Source organism: Xiphophorus couchianus, chromosome 9, assembly GCF_001444195.1.
Source record: "Xiphophorus couchianus chromosome 9, X_couchianus-1.0, whole genome shotgun sequence".
Taxonomy (NCBI): Eukaryota; Metazoa; Chordata; class Actinopteri; order Cyprinodontiformes; family Poeciliidae; genus Xiphophorus; species Xiphophorus couchianus.
In genome coordinates, this window is record NC_040236.1 from 20,343,079 (window position 1) to 20,366,930 (window position 23,852).

General features: G+C 42.9%; 1 protein-coding gene and 1 long non-coding RNA gene across 4 annotated transcripts; one reads left to right on the forward strand and one right to left on the reverse strand.

Moving 5' to 3' along the window:
* Positions 1–610: 610 nt before the first annotated feature.
* On the reverse strand, positions 611–23,539 carry cracd (capping protein inhibiting regulator of actin dynamics). 3 transcript variants are annotated; one of them, XM_028028210.1, is made up of 9 exons: positions 23,349–23,539; positions 8,148–8,316; positions 7,786–7,918; positions 6,190–6,345; positions 5,338–5,550; positions 2,803–5,254; positions 2,437–2,627; positions 2,202–2,364; positions 611–1,975 (listed from the first exon to the last, which is right to left on the reverse strand). In XM_028028210.1, exons 3-9 carry the CDS (start codon positions 7,825–7,827, stop codon positions 1,815–1,817), a joined length of 3,378 nt encoding a protein of 1,125 aa, XP_027884011.1. In that variant the 5' UTR covers positions 7,828–7,918; positions 8,148–8,316; positions 23,349–23,539; the 3' UTR covers positions 611–1,814. The 3 variants fall into 3 exon arrangements, with proteins under 3 accessions (XP_027884011.1, XP_027884009.1, XP_027884008.1); XM_028028208.1 differs by lacking the exon at positions 23,349–23,539 and adding an exon at positions 12,366–13,043 and having other exon boundaries at positions 7,801–7,918; XM_028028207.1 differs by lacking the exon at positions 23,349–23,539 and adding an exon at positions 12,366–13,043.
* Positions 1,884–11,887, forward strand: LOC114151179 (uncharacterized). Its single transcript, XR_003596895.1, has 2 exons — positions 1,884–2,006; positions 10,684–11,887. It is a non-coding gene; the product is annotated as an uncharacterized LOC114151179 (long non-coding RNA).
* Positions 23,540–23,852: the final 313 nt, after the last annotated feature.

Here is a 23,852-nt window from a genome sequence, read left to right on the forward strand (position 1 = left end):
ATTTCAGTGACCATTCACAGAGGGATACCAACGACTTTGTCTATGCGTACCTCTGTTGGTTTTCTATTACTCTGCGACACCTACAATTAAATTTGCCATATAAAAAATTAGCCTCCACGTTGCTTTCCTACGCAATTCCACTCGATTCAAATCTGCCTGTACGGCTCCGGCCGGACTTTCTCCCATAGAAGTCGATTTCTGTTGCATTTCAACTGGGCCAATCAGCAAACAGGAGAAGTTGTGATTTTTCTGTACTGTTGTAGGATTGGAGTCTGCCTGTAGTTTTAGCGGAGGAAGTGAACAGAGCCGTTCAGTCCGTGTTGGCTACATTTCCAAATGTTGACATTGCGTTCAGAGCCACCTGGTTGGGTTCAGCGCTTCTCCCTCGGCAGCGGACAGATGGCTGTTTACAGAACACCGGCAATTTCCGGTAAGCGTCACTGCGTCAGACCGGTGCCTTGCATACGTCACAGGCAAACATCAGCGATTGTCCTCAACAGAGTCCAATGGTTTCTCAATAGCCGAGAGCCCAGACCCTCTGTACAAGCAATAATATATTTTCTACCGAAAACCGGCTGTTATTTTACAATAAACACAGCAGTCCGTTAGCTCGGTTCAGACATCAGTATTTAATTTACATTATTAATAACATTTTGGATCTGTTGAACTTTCTCGTGAATATCTCTAAGTGGGACAAAAAGTGCAAATAATACCAAACGTTGTTTTTTTTTTGTTGTTTTTTTTGTCGTCGTTACAGATAACACTGCGTACACTACACTATTGTGCACGACCAAAGTTAGAAACAAAGAGACTCAGGTTTCCTGGGTCTCTTTCGGAGCAAATACATACTTACAGATGATGAGAGGGAGCGGCGAGAACGAAGAGGTTTTGCTGCGTCATACGGGAAATGCGCCCATGTTGTGAGATCGGGTCCCAATGAAAGAAGTAGCGACGGGTGTGAGTCTACAGGAGGACATGCCAGAAGAATCGGAGCGGGTGTTAGGTTTGTCTCCAAAGTCCATTTTCACACAGACGCAGCGCTTAATGTCCTCCATGCCGCGTTGCAAGTCCAGTTTGTTGTTCTGTCACAGTCATCACGGACACATTGAGATTTATTATTTCCAGTATGACTTAAAAAAAAAAAAAATTAAGAAAAAGCACAATATTCCCTCCTTACACAACAAACAAGGCTCAGAGAAAAGCTACCATACAGTTTCAGTGTAGATAAATCTGCTGCTGTACATAAATAATACGGAAGAGGGCAGAGGAGATGCCTGTAACGAGCTTTTCCAGAGGAGCGGCCATGCTGGGTTATTTTTTCTTTCTCTCTCTCTTTCTTTTTTTTTTCCTGGTAGCCCTTAAAACATGATTCAGACGGATACCCTCTGCTGATTAAGCGCTGCTGTTCCTCGGAGCACGGAGATGGTGTCGAGCACACAATTTATTACAACCATGGTGACCCAGTTGGCTCCTAAGGTACAAAAAAAAAAAAAAAGTTGGCTACTGCGGTGGTCAGCCATGGCTGTGATTGGCTGCTGAGGACTTTGTCTTTAGGGGTCGTACAATTGGTGTGATTGGATACATTATACGCATGCTCTCATCTGTTTTACATACATCTGCGCAGCCTTATTGGTCATTTTTGAATGTGAAGCGCACTTTAACGTGGTGGTTATAGCAGCCAGGGGTGTTTCAATGAGGAGTTTTCACGTGGACGGGAGAACGTGATCCTCAGGCTCCGTGGGTTCTGTGCTCCCCATCCACCCACCCCACGCCCCCCATGCATGGCGCGTTAAACTGGCGTCGGGTGGTGGGGCTTATTTGATGATCTGTGGACAGTCGCTCCAGGCTTTGGCCTTTCGTTTAGCTAGTGCCAGCCAGGCCGGCTCTGTGGACACCTGGGGAGAGTCGCTGGAGGGGAATCGCTTTGACACGTCCTTGATAGCAGGTGGCGACGGCGTGGAGTCTGAGATTTCAACTGGAATTTAAAAAAAGAACAATTAAAAAAGGTGAGTACCACACCATATCCTTGAAATTCACCCGCAAACTTTCAATCTATTTTACTTAGATTTAATGGAACAGGCCGAGGCGAAAGTAGATGGTAAGTGTATGAGATGGAAGAAAAACATCCTTTAACTGAAAGTCACCATCGCTCAGAAATGACAAGAAATTAGTAATAAACAGTCATAGGTTGGGGTCCCTACCTGTGACTGAGCTCGGTAAAGTGCTGGCCTTTTTTAGCGGATCTCTGCGCTCGAATCGTCCCAGCAGGCTGTCGGGTCTTTTGGGCTCCTCAGGAGTCTGAGGCTTGGAGGAAGGACTGGTTCCCCCGCTCTCTCTCCCGTCTGTAGGACTCACCAATGCAACCTGCAGAAAGAATTGAAAACTGTGTCAGGGAGAGTAAAGGACAGTGGGTAAATGGGGATCTGGGCCACATACACTGTCTTTCTCTCTGGCGTGCTTCTCTGCTAGCTTGGCCTCTCTTTGGCTTCGACGATCCTCACGGGTCTGCTGTTGCTCCCTGAAGCCTTTCTGCTTCTGCAGGGCCAGGGTAATCCATAAGGGCCCGGCTTCCTTCTCCTGGACCCTTGCGCTGTCCAGTGAGTGCCTGGCCTGTAAGGAAGGTTTTTCTGCAAGAGAACACACATTTGATTTTTACTGATTGCAGTAAACAGACTAAACTTTTTAGTCATAACTACAACTCTAAATACTTTTAGCATAGAGCCACATTTACAGTTTCATACACAACACAGATCGATGATTTCAGCTAATATACGGCTGGCACCTGGTCCTGGAGACACTGACCTCGCCTGATGAGCTCTGCCTTCCTGTCTGCCTTCTCTCTCCAAGGGATGTTGATGGAGGGGAAGAAAGACCTCTTCTCCTTCGGCTCCTCCTCTAAATGGACATTACTGTGACTGCCCCTGTGCAGCTGAGTCACTGCTGATGGGTCTTCGCTTCTACTAGCCTGGTCCTGGACGGATAGATCAGGGCTCCCCGTCCTCTGGATCGCTTCCTCACAGGGGAACCCGTGGGCTACTTTAGGGAGCGGAGAAGGAGGAGGCGTTGGGGTGGCTCCGGAGGGTTTGGGGGATGGTGTTGGTCTTCTGTAGAGCGGTGGTTTGGATAGGACTTTCTCTCCTTCGTTGTGTGGGACGGGGCTAGTAGGTTTGCCTAGCTTACCCCGAGACATGGCAGGAGATGCAGATGCGTGAAGATACTTGCTCACTACTCCCTCTTTCTGAGGCGATGTGGGACTTGATTTGTCCGAAAAGACGGAGGAGGCGTCAGAGTCTGGCTCGATTGGAGTGAGAGGTGAAGGGACGCCGTCGAAGCTGTCTCCAGCGCTGTAGCGTTTCTTCCGTTTCTCTGTGGACTGTTCGCTGTGAAAACGCAGTGAGTAGTTTGTCCTTCTCAGCTTTATTCCAAAAGGTGAGGGGTTGTCCTCACTGTCCTGTCCCTGCGTCTCCCCCTCCTCCGTCTTGTTCTGAAGCCGGCTCTTTACTTCGGAGCCCTCGGGTCTGTCCCCGGGGCTGGGAACCAGGAAAGACGGGAGGTCTTTGGCAAACATGCACTCCTCTGAGCCTCTCTCTACAATCCGAACAGTTTTGCTTGTCCGAGTGTGAGGTTTAACGGTTGGAGATTGGGACCCAGTTGTAGGACTGTCAGATCGAGCAGCTTCCTCTCCTCCTCCATCCTTATGATCTGTGCTGAAAACCTCAGAGTTTCTGTTTGAGTCGCCAAACTTCTTCTTTGCAGGGATGATGGAGAACTTGGCACTGGCGGACATTGTTTTTCTGAGGTTGGTGTGAGCAAACGGAGGCTGCTCGTCGCCGCTGAGCTGAGGCTGATTCCTGCTCGGAGGATCCGGGTACTCATCGTATTTCCCATCCTCAACCCCCTTAAATATCTTTGAGCGGATACTCGCCCACTCCGCCAGCACGGCTACACTCGACTCATCCGGGGAGACCGAAGACTCACTGAGAGACTTGGTTTTTCCAGATTTGCGGTCCGGTGAGCTCTTGCCCGTTGCAGAAGATGTTCCTTGGGCCTTTCTTTCCTCTCCCAAACCCAGTAGGGACTTGCATGCGGTGTCTTTGATCTGGTCTAAATTGACAGCTGTCCCACAGAGCTGGGCCCCTGTCACCAGGATAGCTGTGTGGGGGACATATGGAGATGCCGGCAGGTTGGGGGAGTCTTTTCTTTCCTGGGAGGAAGCCGTAGCTCTTTCCCTTTGATCAGCGTCCGTAGTGCCCTGATGGCTGGCGGCTGGTGTAACAGGGGTCAGATTTACCTTCTGGAAGAGAATCTGTTTCTCTCCAGAGGAAACCTTGAAGGAAAAGGGTCTCTGTCGCTCTTCCATCTCCCTCCAGCGCTGCTCCTCGGCTCGCCGCTTCTTCTCTTGTTCATCAGTGATCCCAGCGCCCTCTTCAGTCAGCATCTTCTTCTGCTCCTCCAGTTGCAGTCGTTTCTTTTGCTCCGTCTCCCTCAGCCTCAGTTTCTGCTCCTCTTTTTTCTTCCTTTCCGCTTCCTGCTTTTTGCGCTTCTCTGCCTCAAATTCCCGTTGCCTCCTTGCCGCCTCCTCTTCTTGCTTCCTCTTTTCTTCCTCCTCGCGTCTCATCCTTTCCTCTTCCTCCATTTGCTTTTGCTCTTCCAGTCGCCTCCTATCTTCTTCCTCTCGCCGTTGACGCTCTTCTTGCTTTCTCCTTTCCTCCTCCTGTTTCCTCCTTTCTTCCTCTGCCCTGATCCTTCTTTCCTCCTCCTCTCTCCTCAGCCTCTCTGCTTCCTCCCTCATCTTTCTTTCCTCCTCCTCTCTTTTTCTTATTTCAGTCTCCTCGCGCCTCCTCCGTTCTTCCTCTTCTTTCATTCTTCTGTCTTCCTCCTCTCTTTGTCTCGCAGCCTCCTCTTGCTTACGTTTTTCCTCTTCTCTGACTCTCTTTTGGTCCTCCTCTTCTTTCCTCCTCCCCTCTGCCTCCTCTCGCATCCTCTTCTCTTGTTCCTCCTGTTGCTTCTTGCGACTCCTCTCTTCCTGCAGTTCACGCATCCTCAGCTCCTCCGCCCTCTTCTTCCTCTCCTCCATTTCCTCTCTGAACTGTTGCTCCTCCATCTCCCTCGTTCTCCTGGCCTCAAGTATTTCCTCCTCGTAGAATCTCTGCTTCTTCAAGCTTTCCTTGGAGGACTCCAGAGATGCTCTGCGCTGGTCGGCTGCCTCCAGCTCCTCCTGCATGACTCCAGGAATGGACACTTCCTGGAGATCCTGGGGATGAAGGGACAGGATTGATTTAAAGTTCTAAGCCTCGGACTTTGGTGGATAACGTCACAGATCAACGTCTTCCTTACCAGTGTGAACCGCCGGTGTTTGCGGGAAATCCTCTGGTTTTTCGGTTTGACAGAGCGCTTATGCTTGGCGGCGGTGTTGTCCAGGCGAGTGACAGACTGGGGGATGGCATCTAGATTGATGGACTCAATGGTACCGGTTGGTGGGAGGACCCGTTTGGACCTCGGGGACTTCACTGGCGTGCTGTGCTGCGCAGATGATTGAGCTCCTTGGACCTGCAACAGAAAATGTATTTGCAGCAACCTTGCAAAAGTCTCGACACCCCTTTGGGTTATCATTTCATCACTGAGGTCACACATTTCAATGTATGTAAGTGGGATTTTGTTGGAAGATCAACAAAAAGTTCTGCAGAACAGGAAAGTGTAAGGAAGCACGACATATGGTATTCAAAACTCAAAGATTTTAGGCGTAGCGTGCATTTGTGTTCACCCCCCTTCACTCTGATACTCCCAAAATAAAATCTGTAATAAATAATTGACTTCAAATATGAAAATGCTCAAAATTACATTTTTGGACTGAAAACATTCTTTTGCAGAACACCAAACACTCATCAGAGTTAATAGGACGATGTATCTGATGACAAAGGTGGTTCTACCAGGTTCTAACAAAGAGGTGCCTAGAGGTAAAGTCCTTCAGATTTATTTTTTTCTTAATTCTCATTATTTTTCTTCCACTTTACAATTGCACACTACTTTGTGTCTGTAAAACACACAATAACAGTGAAAAAAGCTTAAAGTTAAAACTTCTGAAAGGTCCAAATAAACATGAGACGCTTCATCAAAGAAAGTTAAAATCTACAGCCTACTTCCCCCCAAACTGTAATCTTCACAATGAAAATCACGTTCAGCCGTTACCTTCGGTTCCATTTTGGGCGGCTCAGCTTCTACCTGGGCCAAAACCTGCAGAGGGCTTCGGAGAACCTCTTCCTCATCTGAGCTTCCCTCATCCCCCTCACTTTTTCGAAGAGAAGGAGGCTTCTGGCCGAACTTTATACCTTGTGCGATCTGCCTCTGTGTGGTGAATAAGTCCGATGTTTTAATCCACTCATCCGGAGCAGTCATGTAGTGTATTTGAGAATGCTTTTGGATAAATGTCTCTGAGCAGGGTATGCCTTGACCACAAACCTTTGTAGCCACCAACAAGCTATTGCATTATTGTGGATGGATGTGTCACCACTCTAATCAGTCATGGTTCATTTAATCTGCTTTGTTGGTGTCCTGGCATGAAATCTGGACACTGATGGGTGTTCAACAAGGATAACGACTCAAGACACACGTCAAAGCTCATTTTGGACTGCATTAAAGAAGATATTAAAGGTGACCTACTGTGCTTCCTCGACCAGGTTAGGATAGATCTAAGGGCTATACATAACATGTTCACTACATTTTTTGCACAAAATAGTTTCCTAGATGATGAGATTTTAGTCTGGTCAATTCTGCCTGTTTCAAGCTCCTTTCAGAATGAGCCCTTTTAGAGTTTCTTGTCACTTTAAATCAAATTATTATGCCGCTGGCCACGCCCCCCGCCTCAGTGTTTACATTCACATATAAAAACGGCTGCAAACAGATGCACGTACTGTATATATACAACAGTAGATATTTGAAAAGCGGTAGTGGGGCCTCCTGCACAACCAACAAGAATTCAGCAAGTGGTTTCTGAACGGTTGGCCAACAACAAAACATTTGACTTTTCCAGCAGCCATTGTACAGCGCATGCAGCGGTAATACCAGTGCTTTTTCACTTGGGTTGCTAGGCAACAGTGAATTTTGGACCCAACAATCGGGAGGTTTTTGAAATTGCTCGTTTTACACACGTCAAAAGACATTAATTTATTTCCAAAAACGGCTCAAAGTTGTTGGGTTTTTTTAAGTGCTTGGGCTGTTTTTAGAAACAGTAGAGAACAAAATGGAAGTACAAAACATGCAAAAAAAGTAACTTTTGCTTAATACGTTCCCCACTAAGCATTTGAAATTATTCCAACTTTATCCCGATTCAGAATTTATGCACTGTATTTAAAAGCTCAGCCTTTACCGTGAAACCTACACATTTCAATGAACTACGGATAACATAGAAAACAGAAGTGAACCACAACCTCTTGATGTGGTCTGGTGCAACTTGCCGAGAGACATTTTATCAGACATTAATGGGCATGCATGTGGAATTTTAAACATGCGTGAATCGGTGAAAATCTATGAAAAATTCACCTTTGTCCTCACTTCTCTGTCCACCCAGTTGTTATTTTTAAACAGCTAACCGAAATTGTGTTTTTGTTCATGCAAATTCAGTCTAACCTTGTCAAAGAACAGCTCGGATAAATCCTAAAAAAAAAAGATCAACATTCATGGGAATTGTGAGCGCATGCAAACATCTGAACCTCACTGCATGCATGGCGCCACTCTGCAGCGTGCATGTTGAGCTCAGAGAAGTGTAGGGTTTTGTGCGGGGACCACCTGAAGGTTCCTAACTTTATCTGAAACGTTTTCCTGGGACATGCTGCGATCCAGACCGAGTTCCTCCGGCGGCTCCTCTGGGATAAAGATGCTGTCGTGGGAGAGAGCTCGAGATCCGATGGGATTCAGGTCCCTGCAGAGGATTGAGAGCGTTCTCAGAGGTGCACCGCAGCTCGTTCTTACTCTCCAGCTTTTTACACTCCGGCAGTTTCATCACTTCACTTTACCGTTTACAGTGCAAAGTCTCACTCTACACTTCACTTTCAAATGAGATAGTTGTCTACAGAGATGACACAGCAATTTGAATAGAGATTATGACTTGTTGAATCACTTCCTTGTTATAAACCTTTCAATGCACCTACCTCAGATTTTTACTGGACTCCTCATTGTCGGACACAGCTCCACTGCACACTTCACCGGTTGAAAAACTTGCTTTTAGCTCTGCTCCATCAAAGCTCCTTTTAGCTTCCCGTTTCTTCTTCTTCCCAAAGAGCCGTCTGAACGGCTGGAATTTGCCCTGTCGTCTTCTCTCTGCCGGGTGGGGGGAAAAGAAAGTAGACGATAATCACAGCTCCATGTAATCACATCAATCTTTTTTTCTTTTTTTTCTAAATCACGCTTTTTGTGAAGATAACGAGCGGGATGATGCCCGAGGGCTCGTTTTTTTTAAAAACATGCGACTCTGAGCGGATAATGAAATGCGAGTGACACTGCTGAAATAAAACGAGTGAAAACAGCAGATAAGATGATAAGCGAGGTGACAAGCAAAGAAGAAAACCTTGGGCTCCAGTTGGAGGGGATGGGAAAAGATAAATCTCAAGCCCTAAAGGCAGGAAAAGAAATGCTGGGGGGGGGGGGGGAATCTCTGGTTTAATGGAAATGAACAAAAACAAAAAACCAGAGGCAGAGGCTGAAAACAGCAACAAGTCAAGAGAGACAAACGCCCAGTGATTCACAGAGCTCCAAGAGTCAATGCCAAAAGTTTGACTCCTGTCGCATTTGACCTGCATTTAAGTGTTTTCACTTTTGTTTAACCACTCTGTTTGGAAGCAATCTCTTCATGTGTCCGATTAGAAGAAGAGCATGCATCAACATGTGACATATCCGTTGAGAGAAAGCAGCTGTAAAACCTTTTTATTGGCGGCTCACAGGGAAGTCTTAAACCAAAGCAAGAAATTAACTTTGGACTCTCAGCTAAAGCCAGAACTTCACATCTGTCAAAGCAAAAAAGAGAAAATTCACTGGTGTCTCATTCAAGCTTGCATCAGTTTCAACGAATTGCCCCCCCTTTGTGTTTTGCTTTTTCTCCGTGTCTGTGTACTTGTAAGGATGGACCCTGTGAAGTAAGTGGGTGAGGTTGCAGAGCTGCGAAGCCACTCTACACCGCTGCACAGACAGGCGGTCTCAGGCTCTGTGGGTATCCCTTTCAGAGCTAAAAGTAGCAACTGGTGTGGGATTTCACTGCACACCCCGCTCACTGAACCCGAGGCATGATGGGAAGTGATGCAGTAAACTCATTTCTCCTCTTAGATCTTTTGACCCTAAACTTTGTCTTTTCTGTGGGAAGAAAAAAAGACAGGCATCTGCACTGCATTATGGATTTTAATACATGTATATTTATAGGAATATGGGAATCGTGAGTTAGATTTGCACTCGTTTCCAGTGATGAAAATGCTTGATGCACTGATTTGTGATTTTGTTTGCAAGTTTAAGTTTCCTCAGTGATTAAAACCATTTTTGTGCCCAAATGCTTCACATAAAGCAGAAGTTAAGTTGTAGTCGAATAGCTAAATTTAAGCAAGTCTCTGAAAAGGCTAACACTGCCGACAGCTAGCTTGGTTTGCTTAGTTAGCTAAAAACATTTTGCTATGAAAATTGTTTGTTTTTTTAAAATGAAAACCCTTTTCAGTTTGCTAATCTGAAAAGGGTTATTAAATGTCCCTCTGCACCTGAAACTGAAATAATGTTTGATTGTGAACTCCACTTAGCATTTTGTGATAGAAAATGCTAGTTTGTTAAGGAAAAAAAAAACACACCAATAAAAGTGTGTGCTATTTTCTTTAAAAAAATAAAAAAAAACATAAACCATAATAATTTGTAGGGATGTCTTGATATCAAGATTCACTTTTTAATAGACAGGTTGAGTCAAACTGCAGTGATGTGTTATGAACTGAATCATAAGAACAGTTATACCAAAATAAAGAGCTAAGCTAGTGGCGCTAGCCTAGCATCTCGATAAGTTTCCAGGTTGGAAATTCAAGTCTATTTAGGACTGCAGCTGTGTGCAGAAAGTTATTGGTGGGAAGTAATGCAGTGTTATTTTACCGCACTTTATGATCATACATTTCCAAACAGACATGGCAGATATCGAACTGGCTAGTTCTCGCTGTCAGCAAACGTCTGATCTTAAATGGCACATTATGATCAGGGATAAATAAAATTCCAATCTGGCCATTTTTAATAAGTAGCCATTTTAAAGACAAGACCGTTTTCTTTTTGTTGCCGAACCTACCATTGTCCATGCTTTTAACATAAATCAGCTTTAATGTTTTCAACTGAAAATCCACAAATGTCCTCCATTAAAAAAAAAAAAAAATACAGTAATTCTTCCAACTCTTGGGTTATTTTCTTTCTCTATGTGATTAAATCTACGCGAGTTTATATGCTTAATTCATAGTTATAATATATATTATTTATTTTTTATATAGTTATGTAATAATATATTTAATATATTTCTTCTGTCATGTTCCATAAAAAAAAGACAAACTCCATATTACAGTTTCAGAGGGGGACGGTACAGTTTGTGCGTGTTTACAGCAATAGCTGACTACATGACAGAAAACATGACTGGCTGTTTTTGGGTTATGACTAACATGAAGGGATTTTTTTTCTCTCCAGGCGGCAGACCTATCTGCAGAGCTGGAGGGGTCACTGATGTTTTCATCTTGGATCTTTGTTCTTATCTGCGTTAGTGAGAAAATGGATGCTGTGGCTTAGCGGTCCGTGGGACCAACTGATGCCGAGGTGCAGCGCTGATGTTCTGCCGCCCTGCAGCATGTTCTCCCATCATCTCTGCCCGTCCAGTGGCACAAAGCCCATAATGCACTGCCACGGGTACGCTCAAACGCTCATGCATGAAATAAGACAGGACACTTTATTTTTTTTCCCCCCTTTTCTGTAGAGTAGACAACGCGGGAGTCGGATCCCGCAGAACTCCAGCCCAACCCAACTCGAAGACTCGCAGTGAAGTGCATTTTGTTTAGACGTCTTCACTTCAGACCCTTCCTGGGTTTTACAATTCAACCCACTGATGAAGGATTATCTACTATCCGGTTAGGGAGTTGTCATTTAATTCAACTTTAATATAAAGACGTAGATTTTAGTTGATGTAAACCAAGATATCCACAGGCAGTATGCTACATTTTACTCACACATTTGAACTGGAACACTAACAAATAATGTTAAATAAAATGTAAAGAAAGATTTGCTAACATATATGCAATAGAATTGTTATGGACAGACAATTAGGTCAATTTTATTTGGGAAACCCAAGTTTTTTCATGAAAATACGCAGTATTAATCAAACATAAGCTTATTGGAATTTAAAAGTGATGATTAGGGAATATAAAACCCAGCAGAAAATATGTAAAATGTGTAGCACAAAAGGCTTTTTTCTACAGTTATTATGTCCAAAACTGTTTGGGGTTTTTTTTTTACATTTTTTATATGAGGTACTCCAAGTAAAACAATGTGATTAAAACTTCTCCACGTACTCAAAAGTACTTTTACATTGAATAGTTACCACAGTCCAGGCTGTAAACTGCAACAAACCGCATTCATAAAGCCAGAACACTGCTGACTTTATGAATTGCTTAGGCTAATTTCTAACTTCAAACTAGATCATAAAAACCAGACGCACACATCCTCGGACTGATAATGAGGTGTTATGAATTGATACAATCAGTATTAGTGTTGATTACATTAATGTTTGCGTCACGCATTGCGAGGGTACTGATTAAACACGTCCTTCTTCTGTTCTATGTGGTCTTTTGCACTTGGACACAAAAGTAGTTTTCCGATTAAAAGCCAACTTTATTTCTAATCTCCCGTCATTTTTCCAACACGGCCCAAGCCTTCAAATCAACATACTAACCATCTTGCAAGGATCGAGGAAAGGCAGGAAGAAACTTGGCAGAAATCTGAACACAGCACACAAGTCTCCTCTAAAAAGTCAAACCCATCACCACGCCATGCAGCTCTTAAAGAGACAGTGAGCCAAACTGGAACTATTTTACGTATGAAGCATTTTTATGTTGATCTGACTATGTGCTTTGAACCATTATCCCAGGATGAGGTCCAGTAGAAACGCATTTCCACCACAGTCTTATTTAAAATCACCTGGTATTTCAAATAGTTCAATATTTCATGTACTCTAAAAATCTCACAAGGCCTTTAGAAAAGCATGATTTTACATATTCGTCCTTTGGTTGATTTTGCATGTTTGTTCGATGGGATTTGTTTGTGTAACTCCACTGTCTCCTTAAAAAAGCCCTTAGGAGCACTCTTCAGTTCCCATTTACCTGAGCCTCTGGGTTCGGTTACCTCTAAAAGCACCTCATGGTTGTTTTCTGTTGCATCCGTTGCCATGGTAATCCGCACACTTTGACTGTAGTGGGAGAAAAAGAAGGTTGAACATAAAGGCGGGGTTGCTGTTATTTACTGCAGAGCGTGAGTACGAGGTTTTAACGGAGGGAAACGATGAGAGCAGAGGGACACGGGAAAGAGAAAACCGACTGCAGAGGAGCTGCAAACCTTCACCAGGTCCTGCTTTTCTTTTAATTCTCCGCCGCCTCCGGCATTGTCATCGGAAAAGGTTGGCTCTGTTAGTGACTGCGGCCGGATAAAGCCTGAAGCTGTTTTGCAGTGCAACATGAGCGCCCCGAGGCCGCTCTGTTCGCTCGCTTCTTTCCCAAGTCCACTCCGGCTTCTTGTAAACATTTCATCCCGATCCAAAATGTTTGGGTCTTCTCTCAGCTTTTATTAACATAATTCTGCAAATCTGAGTACATTACAAACTGTTCTTTTTTACTTTTTTGGGTCGCGTTAACCGCTTGTTTCACGAATCAAGAGACCAAACAAATCTGGACTTGACTTCTGATACAGTGATAGAGGAATATTTCACTTCCAAACTATGACATTTAGCCCTCCCATAACTGGACTTATTTATCTAACATTAGATTATTTTAGCTATTTATAATGATTGACACATTTAAAGTTGCTTTCAAATAATATTAGCATTTACACTGCTGCCTAAATCAAACCCAGTTTAACAAGATCTATTGGACCAAAAAGCAGTGAGACTGCCTGTTTTGTTTCAAATATCTACAGTACAGTGAAAAAGTATTTGACCCCTTTACAAATTTATAACACATTTTAGATCAAACAGATGTAAATATCAAAGATACATTGATTAAATAAATAAAAACATCAGGGTTAGAATAAGAAATTAATGTAAAAGAAAAAGAGCTGTCCAAATAAAACTAACCCTACATGGAACTATAACTGCCTCATATTTAAAATCATAAATTAACTGTGATTAACCATATTCTTCGGATTAATGTCACTACTAATGATGCCCAGTCAGATGACAACCAGAAAGCTAAAATCAAAACATTTCCCAAAAAGATCTGCTACTGGCCTTTATTTAACCGCGGCTGGACAGGAAGACGGGTAGAGAGAGAATAGGAAGGATAGGACCATTCGATTCCCAAATGGTTCTGGGAATCGAACCAGGGACACCTGGTTCAGGACTGTAGCCTCTCTGTATAGTGTCCCTGCTCTAGCCATTTGTAATTATTTGGGAATTCAGTGAACCACATTGATCAAAAAGTTAAACGATTAAACGAAACTTTCATAGTGCAAATGCTTGTTGGTGGTAGTGAAAAGAGGCAAAACCAGTAATTAAGTTTAGGAGCAATTTCCTTTTCTTTTAACTTTGGTTATCTTTGCCTGATATGAAAATATGTGCAGTCACAAGTTTCCTTCAGGAAGTCATCAAAACATGGCACCTCTATTGACCCTTCGACAACGTTTTTAACCAGCGTTCCACTGAGCAGTAGCTCCTATAATGAGCTCAGCAGATGCACAGTTCCACCAGATGCTTGCTAATTGCTGTTGGCTAGTCTGAAGGAGCCGTGTGGTCACAGGGAGGGCTGCTCTGAAGCCTGTAAACCGAGGAGGAGCTGTGTCCTCTAAGGCGGAGCCAGGTCCAACCAGGCGTTCTGCACAGCTGACTGGTTGATTCAAGGATTTCTCTAATATGCATGAAAGAATCAAAGCAACACTCCAGATATGTTTTTGATGAGTGAATAACATAATATGTTGTAAAGCTGAAAAAACAAGTCAATTTTACATAACACTGGCCCTTTAAGAACAGAGGACCAACCCCTAAACAGCCACTGCCAAAGTAGCATGACAACAGAGCCTCCCAATAACCTGCCTTTTCTGTCCCAACACCTGCCTGCACTGCATCACTCAAGCTAGAGGTTTTCTGCTGCACCGCGTGGCTCGTCTGCAAAGCAGCTGCATAAAAGCAGACAGTGGGACAGCACCGAGAGAGCCAGAGAGACGTCTGCCGTCTCCAGTGGGACCAGAACGCAGCGTACTTCCTTCCTGAGGGGGACGGAGACAGACGGACACTCTCAGAAATGTCTCCGCAAAACAACAACAACAACAACAACAAAAAAGGCTCTTTGTCCAGTCAGAGCAGAACAAGGAGCAAACAAGCATGTTTGGTAGTAGGAGTGTATGAACACAGAGACAGTGTGCAACTGTGTCTACTGCTGCCCAGAAGGATACTGTTGATTTCTCCGTCCCCTCATTTTATTATTTGTGTCTTTGGTTCGCCGGTTCTAAATTTGCCTTTACTGGTGAACTACAGCAGAGGATGACGATGGGATGAGATAAGCATGTGCTCTTTGACAAATATACACCTGCATCACAGCATAGCAGCGGCGTAAAAAAAAAACAAAAAAACAGTACAGCGTCCTACAAACAACCCAGCACCACAACATCCCTTAACCCACACAGCCACGGGAGTCCCGACGGCAGCAAAGTGTCACAACCTTACAACACGAGCAGCTTCCTGACGAAGCAGACAGTCGAACGCAGCGGCGCCTTAGAAACCGTTTCACCCATTTCGGCAGCACAGCTTGGGACGGCCGTGCACCGCTGCAGCAAAACCCGGGGGAATATTGATCTGCTCTTAATCACAAAGCTCGTTTTACCCAGATGAATGTCGCTGCCGTCTCCACCGAGGCCTCGGGGTGAGGGGGAAGAAAAACGAGGGAATAAAGAAAGAAACGGAGGCAGAACAGCAAGTTTCAGTTGTAGGAATGTGCGGTAGAGGTGAGGAACATGAAAACGGCATGAAAGGCGGGGGGAGGATGATGAAGGAGAAGAAGCTCTTCCAAACAGATGCCCACAATGTTCTTGGCAGCCCTGATAAAGACTCTATACTGCCAAAAGTAATCACTCATCTAGTTACAGAGTGTGTTTGTGGATGTTTTTGTACTATTCTTCCAGGGATTCATTTATTTTTGTCTGAATTCTGACTTTATTTCCCCTCAGATGTCTCACTGGTCTGAGAAAAAAGTCTGAATTCTGAGATTACAATCAGAATTATTTCTTTTTCAGTGGCCCTAGTCCTCTTTCCTACATTTGTGAGGTCAGACGCTGATGTTGGACAAGAAAGCCTGGTTCACACTCACCCTTGTAATAAAAAATAATTGTCTGTATATTCTTGCCAACAGGACAATACTTGCCCTATTCAGAGAGAGGGAACATTTCTTCTACATCCAGAGCTATGGGTTCTTCTCTTTTGCTCACCTCATGGGACTTATAAAGGACTTATACTTAAGTCAACAAGTCTAAAGTCTTTGAAATGTTATACTTGTGTTTGGCTCATAATCTTTTGGAAAGACGCACTAATAACCTATTTTGAGTTTTCTGACAAAAGACTAAAATCGGGTCCCAATATTTGAAAAGGTTCACAATGCCATCCAACCTAACAAAGTTCTCAAGGCTTTTGGCAGAGAAACCGGGCCCTAGCGACACATGCTCTTCTCCATATTTGGTGGAGCCTTTCCATATATCCATCCAAATCACAAGGTGTGAGTTTCACATCTTAAATTACAAGTTTAGAATCGTGACAATAGGACAGAAAGGGTTACTTCCTAACATCCATCTGAAGCTAATGAATAGCATTTAGATAGCATCCAATAATCGTCATGGAGACCTGTTGACTAAAAGATACCAATCTTTGCTGCAGATCTCTAATGAGTGTTAGAGATTTTTGTTTTAACTTCCTCTAAGCTGCCATATCAGCTTTCTTACTGTGCATAGGCAGAAGATCCTCATCCAGCCTAGCAGAAGGAAACTAAAACACAGAATATATTTATACTAAAGGGAAATAGGGATTGATACATTTAATAGATACATCATCTTTAAAAAGTAATGCATAAATTATTAACTAGGAACAACTAAGGAACTATTTTGGATGAGCAGAACCAATAATTGTCCTACATTGGTGGTTACATGTTGAGGTGGTGATTCCAATAAACTTAATCTGCAAAAAGAAAAATATCTTAACGATCCCATTCAGGATCTAGAGTCACTTCAGGACCTCGTTCTATGTTTTTACCTCGTTCTTCACTGTCCTCTGACGAGTGTCTTCACAGCAACTAGGCCGAGAGCGGACAGACGCAACGCTTAAACCGACGCACACGGCAAATGTTTGTCACGACAAACAGCTGGACCCAACGAGCAGCTGGGTTTGTGGCGACTCAACGCCATGCATAAACCCAGCTCCAGGTGCTTACAATGCAGTTCAGTTAGCAGCGGCTGCACAGCGAAAACGAGGCTCCATGTAAACGCACTTGACCTTTAGCTAAGTGCCGGATAAGTCGAAATGTGGAAAATAAACCTCAGTGCTTTGCTGTGATTAATCGCCATCTGCTCGGTCCGTAACAAAACAGAAACTGTGAGTTCCTTGCAATAATGGTTTCAGACAAGCTGCTACTGAAGATCCAAAATCCTAGGGCAGAAATTAAGTTCTTTGAATTCTCCCTTTAGTTGATGGTTGGAAAAAAAATAGGCAAACTTTTTTCTTTTTTTTAAACATCTTTGTTTTTGCATTTCAGTTTTCTGTTTGTTCCTTTAGGTCTTGTTGACATGTACAGACAGAAATATGTCCCAGTATGGCACCTTCTGCACAAGTGAGTGTGCAAGGACAACAATCTCACTACAAAAAAAAAAAAAAAAGAGAGAGAGAGAGAGCCAACAGTGATGGAACTAAAACTGGTGCTAGGAGCAACTTTAAGAAGAACCTTTCAAAGCAAGATAATTTATCATCCCTGCAATTGAAAATAAATTATAATAATTTTTGTTTTTGCAACTTCATTCATGTCTAGGGAATTCCACATCAATACATCCATTTCTTAGCAATCCTCCTTGAATGCAAAAGTGTTAATCCATATTTAAAAGTCACATCTAATCGATACAAACTAACCAAGATTGCCTCTTTTTTTAATTTCTGATTTTATGTAAACCTCAACTCAGTGCAGTCCACCAACAAAATGAATAGTGAAGTCAAGAAAACGGATCTCTTCTCTCTCCATCGTCTCCCTTCCTTTACTTATGTTTCATAAATTGATTTTAAGGCGTCATGTTTTGATTCGTCAGCAGTACGGTTTCATTCTTCAGGTCTTTGTCATTTCTTATGTGAACTATGTAAAGGTCTTTTCTGAGAGAAAACATCCCAAAAAAAGCACACACTTGCTCTCTAAATCCCACTAAATGTTCCCACATTGCATTTGATCCCATTACAATCTCAAAACTTTGACGGATTTACGTGAAAGACCAACACAAAGCGGTGCAGAAGTGAGATGTTTGGGAAATATTTTTCAGAATCCCAACCAGGCTTTAAACTTCTCCACAACCATCGTTCTGACCGGTTTGCTGTGCTCTCAGGTCACATGAAGTTGTTTATTCACATGTGCATATGCGCTGAAATTAAATTACACACAGATTATTTGATTGTTATGGGATTTTGGAATAGATGGTACAGGATTTTTATTTAGGGATTTAACAGCAAACGCAGAATACAAATGTAAATGACACTTTCTTAGAATTTTATTTTTACGCAAGTATAATTTTCATGCCACCGTTTATGCACTACGTCTATTACATCAAATCCAAATAAAATACTCCTCGGTTTGTGCTATTAACAACAGACAGCATGAAAAAGGTTAGAGTATGAATAATTTTGCATGGTTACTATATCTATGCACACAATATTAGTAACTCCAAAAGTGATTATGGGGCTGTTAGATTAATGTCAACAGCAATGAAATGATCACAGTCAGTAAGATCTATTTTTTTCTGGCCCGCCAGGTGAAAAGTAGCTGCCCTATCAGCCTCACCAGCTACCAAACCAAGCAAAACATTCTGGACAAAAAACATTCAGATCCAACAAGCCGGACACAAAACTAACCGAAGATGCAGTATTGATCATCTGTACAGACCCAATATGGTGAATTAAGAGAAAACAATGGATTTGGGTGTCAAATGCAACCTGTATCACATGACCATTGTTATATTTTCCACTGCAGCTGACAGCAAAGTGACAATATCTAAGCATGACGACAAACCCCCCCCCCCAAAAAACATCCACAAGGCACAGAAAAAACTGTCACTTTTGACATTCGCTCGGTGCAAACGGAACAAAAAAGTAGTTCAGAATAATTTAACTTAAATAAACAAATGTGTGCAAAAGTAGCTGCTGATATTAGTTTTCCTTTTTTTTTCTTGCCGCTTAATTTAACCCGCAATTTAGCTAAACTAACAGAGTTCACTGAGATCTAAAGAAGAGCTCCTTCTTACCAATCTGCTGTGTTTGAGGGGATCTGTGAGAATGTGTGGCCGTTCCACCTGCCTGCTGTCACTGTGGATCTAGGCCATTACCTGGAGTCAGGTGTCGGATGCAGCAGGAACTCGCTTCTCTGTGTGTGTGGGTGTGCATATTTTAGAACAGCCCTGTAAATGCCTCTGAATATTTTCCTCTCTATATGGATTTGAGTGCACAGTTTGAGTTACATCGACTCACATGAGCGAAGGGTCTCAGGGGTGCACATGTGCATCAGAGAGAAGCACATGTGCAGTCTCAGGGGGAGGAGGTGTGTCTGCTGAGGACGGGGCAGAGCTGACTGAGGAGAGAGAGAGAGAGAGAGAGAGAGAGCCGCGTCTTCCAGTGTTTGTTAGTGTCGCTGTGCTGAGGAGGCACAAAGTGACACTTTGTTTTCCTCCCTCCCCGTCAGAAGGCCTTTACAGGAGAACAGAGTGGCATTCATCACGTCTACTGAATGATGCGCACAAAGCCTTGCATTGTGGCTCCACAGCAATATGCACGTGTGATTAGAATGGTTTTGAACACAAAAAGCCACAGCTGCTTGACGGGCATTATGGCCACAAATGTCTAGTATATTAAAAGTCTGCCATGCTCCGGCTTTCAGAGCCTGCCCTCTAGCTGCGGCCAACGAGCGCAGCCTGGCAGTAAAAGAAAAACGTTCCAAAAGCAAAACGACAACTTCATGCCTCAGCAGCATACAGCTAAACGAAATCCTCAGGACAAGTACAGAGCTACGTTTAATCAGAATGGCTGTAAGGACGGCTACTCCCCTCGCTCGCCCCATTCTCCAGTTTTGGCAGGATCACACTGTAGCCTCACAGGGATATGGTAATGATGGAGCTTTACCGCCCTGACTGCTGCCTATATTAGAGCTGCACAGCACTTCAAAGACAGACGGTTCTCTGACCGACAATGTGCAGGAATAGAAACACCAAGCGGAGCAGCGCAAAAATGCCCCCACACCAGTTAGTCGCAGGTTTTCACACACAAGCACAGCCGACGGAGGCTCTTAACGACCGGTGCTTAAATGAATAAAAAGCCAGGGACGAACACACACACACACACACGCACACACACACACACACACACACAGCTAAGCCAAATGACGGTGTGGCGGCTAGACTTGACATGCGGTGAAGCAACCACTCAGAGTTTAACTAAGCATTTTATATGACAGACCATGCTAAGAAAATAAAACAATGTTATGGGAATGAAGTCATAAAATTACGAGGAGTCATAAAATTATAAGAATACAGTCGAAATAAAGTCGAAATAATATTACTTTAGTTTCATTGTTACAACTTTATTCTGGGGTTGCACCAATATAACATTTTGGGCCAATATCAACGTCCGATATTAATACTGCTGTTCTGGCTGATAACCGGTATTTACCGATATTATATATATATCTCGCTACCGTTTCAACACTGTTGGGAAACAAAATAACTAAACAACCGGAAACTGAAAGCAACAAGATGAAAATAAATATTGGCTGTTCATATTGGCCCGATATGCTAAGAAATTACTAATATCCGCCAATACCGATTCTAGTGCCGATATATCGTAGATCCCCAAGTCATTCTCCAACTATTATAGTTTTATTCTCGCGCCACTTTATTCTCAAAATATGACTTAAAAAAAAATTAGGACTCTTATGACTTTATTCTCGTATCTTTTTTTTACTTTTTTCTTGGACGACTACTCTCATAACATTACGACCTTAGACATATACAAGTTTATTCTTACGCTTTAACAATTTCATTCTCCTATGTCAACTTTATTGTCATAATATTATGAATTCATTCTTGTAATTTCACGACTTTATTTTTGTAATTACATTTTTTTCTTGGCATGGCTCTAACAATCTGTCGTCATTTTAAATGAAATTTCTTCAGCCTGCATTTCTTAAAGGTAGGAATAGAATTCTGTGGAAGGGTTTGATCTGAAATAGATCAAATACTGGGCCGTTCTTTAGTAGCTCCGGTCTTTCGCAGTGTCTAAAACGTTGCCTTCCAGAACGTTTCTGTGTTTGTCTACCTCCATCTGCCCCATCAACTCTGACCAGTGTAACTGTCCACCATGTTTCACGGCGGCGATGTGAAGTATTAGTTTTCCTCCTTTGTATGTCGAGAAAAAAAGTGCAATTTTGGTCTCATCTGACCAGAGCACCTTCGTCCACATAATTTACTATGTGATTTATGACAAACAGCAAATGAAACTATTTGTGGGTTGTTTTTTTTCTTGTCCATGGCTAATGTTCTCGCTTTACCTAAAAATAGGAATTTTTCATTACCGGTTTGAACAGTTGTTGGCTGTGAATATTTGGAGATTAACTCAAAAATAAGGTGGAATCTATTAATCGCGTGACTTCTGATGGCAATCGCTTCTACGGGACTTTATTTAAGGGTATTAGCAGAACTGTGGCCAAACACAAATAAATGTGACAATGTTTAGATCCTTAGTAGTAAAAAATAAAAAAACGGAAACTGACGCATCCCTTTTTCCAATACTTCACACTTATGCTCCGAATTGTGTTTCGTCTATCAAATAAAAACCCAACAAAACACATTCAGAGTTGTGGTTATAGCAGAAACGTGGAGTGTGAATAATCTGGCAAGGCATCCTACACCAGGGACGATGCTTCTGAAGGTATTATTAGCTGCAGTAAACAAACTGAAAAAAATGAAGACGTCTTCAGAGAAACTGCCTGGTCGACACTAAGCAGCTTTGTTTGAGCGAAGGACGTCGGGGCAAATAATCTTTGACCGAATAGCCCAGTAGTGGCCTGCAAACCAAATATCTTTTTTGCGTATTAGATGAAGGAATGTTTTGTCTGTTACCTGAACACATGCATGTTTGAAGGAGGACACAGGTGGAGCAGTGAAACTGCCAGGAGTGGACGTATTGAATGTGATGATTCCTTACATTGTGTCATGCAGTGCTGATGCAATTGCCATAAATTTGGGGGGTACATTTTAAATTTTCACAATATTTTATTCAAAATAAAAGAAGAAAAAGTCAATAACAGGAAATCTTTGTCTCTCTGGTCTTTTTTTTATTTTTATTTTTAGAAATGCACTACAATAGCAACCTGACTGTATTTTCTCTTTTATTATTTTGTGTTGTCAAAATATCTCAAAACAAAACAAAAAAGTTTTATTGTTTTCTGTACTAGCTAAAAATGCTTGTCCTGCACTGACAATCTTCCAGTTTGCGTAAATGAGATGATAAAATAATGGCATGATGGAGAGTGAAATATCAGGGAGAACTTATGACCAGGAGGACAGCTGTAAGATATTTTCGGAAATATTTTGGCATTTTTATATCTATATTAATCAAATATATATATATATATATATATATATATATATATATATATATTGTTTAGCATTCACCAACAAGCTAAAACAATCAAGTGGTGAAGCGATTGGCTTACACTGCTTTGTCAGTCTCAAATGTGGGCGTTTGACTCAGTCCAGCAGACAGAAGGACGAGAGTTCAGACTCCATGTCTCTCTTATGGCAGATTCTCCAAACCATCAGACTGGCTCAAACTGGTTGATGGTGTTCAATCACCTGGTGAAGTCTTTCCATTCACAGCCCACCCATAAACCACGCTGCATCTTAAAGAGCGCCCCTGTGGTGCTGTGGTGTATCTAGACTGCATGCGGTGCAGTCTGGGTCTACGTGTCAGAATCACGGAACAAATCAAAAATCCCTCAAGACAGGAAACGACACAGACCAGTTTACTCACCGCCATCGCCCTGACGAGCACAACACCAGCAGCCCCGTGAATTCATCCCTGGCAAACTGCCATCCATTCTCCCTGCCTCTGTGTGTCTCAGCAACAAACTCTACTGACTGGGCCAGAAATACCAGCATTGATTTAAAATGCTTTAAATGACCCGTGGAAGAGCGAATCTATAATTTCTTCTCTTTTTTTTTTGTCCAAAACGTTTAGGCCCCGCACCATACGGCCTGTGTATGGCTTCGAGCTGACAACCTGACGTTTCAGATGCTGCTATGGAGCATCATACGTTCAAAAAAAAAAAAGAAAGACTGCCATTGCTTCTGCAAAAGACTCCATCAACCCTGAAGGCACCAATCAATACGCAGCTGAACGGTTAATGGCAAATTAGCGGATGCTGCCGAACAGGGATTACGGTCTATAAGTTGCCATCCAAAAAGGCGCAGGAAGAACAAAGAATCTGGCATCTGTTTGTTTTTTTTTAGTGCATATTGTCACGAACGGGTTTCGAAAAGCCTCCACATGATCAGCGTCGCTTTGGTTTTAATAGGAGGTAACGTGAACGCAAATTTGACCTGATGCAAAACGCGTTTGCGCATTTCAAATCACAACAAATTGCAAATGTCATCCCATTTACAGCACATGTACACGCGCGCACACACACACACACACACACACACACATCTGTGGGAGGGATGAAGCAGAAGATCAGTGCGGGTCAGTTGTAAATGAGAAGTGGGCTGTGGTGACAAGGTCACCAGCGTCGTGCAAATGAGGGGGGTAAAAAAAAAAAAAAACCCAGTCAGGACAAACACAAACAATATGGAAGAAGAGAGGAAAATCCCAGCACCTTTGTTAGAGAACGCGGTTCTTCCCCTCCGATCGGCGCTGAGGTAAACCCTGGGCCCCCCGACAGCTCCGAGCCCTTTTGTGTTGCTGATGCTGCGGGTGCACGACAGGCAAGACGCACGCACCGAGAGACGCTCCCCGCACAGCTGCCCGCGTGCCAGACGGAGATGGAGAAAGGGAGGGCGTGGCAGCGAGAGCGCGGTATACGGCGAAGGCGCGTGATTCCTCACAATCGTTAAAAAACAAACAAACAAAAAAAAAAAACGAGTTGGCAAATGAAACCACAATCCGATAGGAAAAATATAATTAACTCTGAAAGCTACACTCTGTATGGTTGAGAGGAGGACCTCATCTTGGAAATATGTCGAAAAATATTTTATGGTGCAAACGTACCATCTTTAGTGTTCAAATTATTTTGGATCTCAAAAAAAAAAAAGGAGCAGATTTATCTCAATTAAACATTTCACAATTTTGTGTCACGCTCCAAAACATCAGCGTGCTTTAA

Coding starts and splice junctions, on each gene's coding strand:
- cracd (XM_028028207.1), bottom strand. CDS start 12,432: ATGGCAACGGATGCAACAGAAAACAACCATGAGGTGCTTTTAGAGGTA. Junction 7,919..8,147: donor GAGTCCAGTAAAAATCTGAG/GTAGGTGCATTG, acceptor AATCCTCTGCAG/GGACCTGAATCCCATCGGAT. Junction 5,255..5,337: donor AACACCGGCGGTTCACACTG/GTAAGGAAGACG, acceptor CTTCATCCCCAG/GATCTCCAGGAAGTGTCCAT.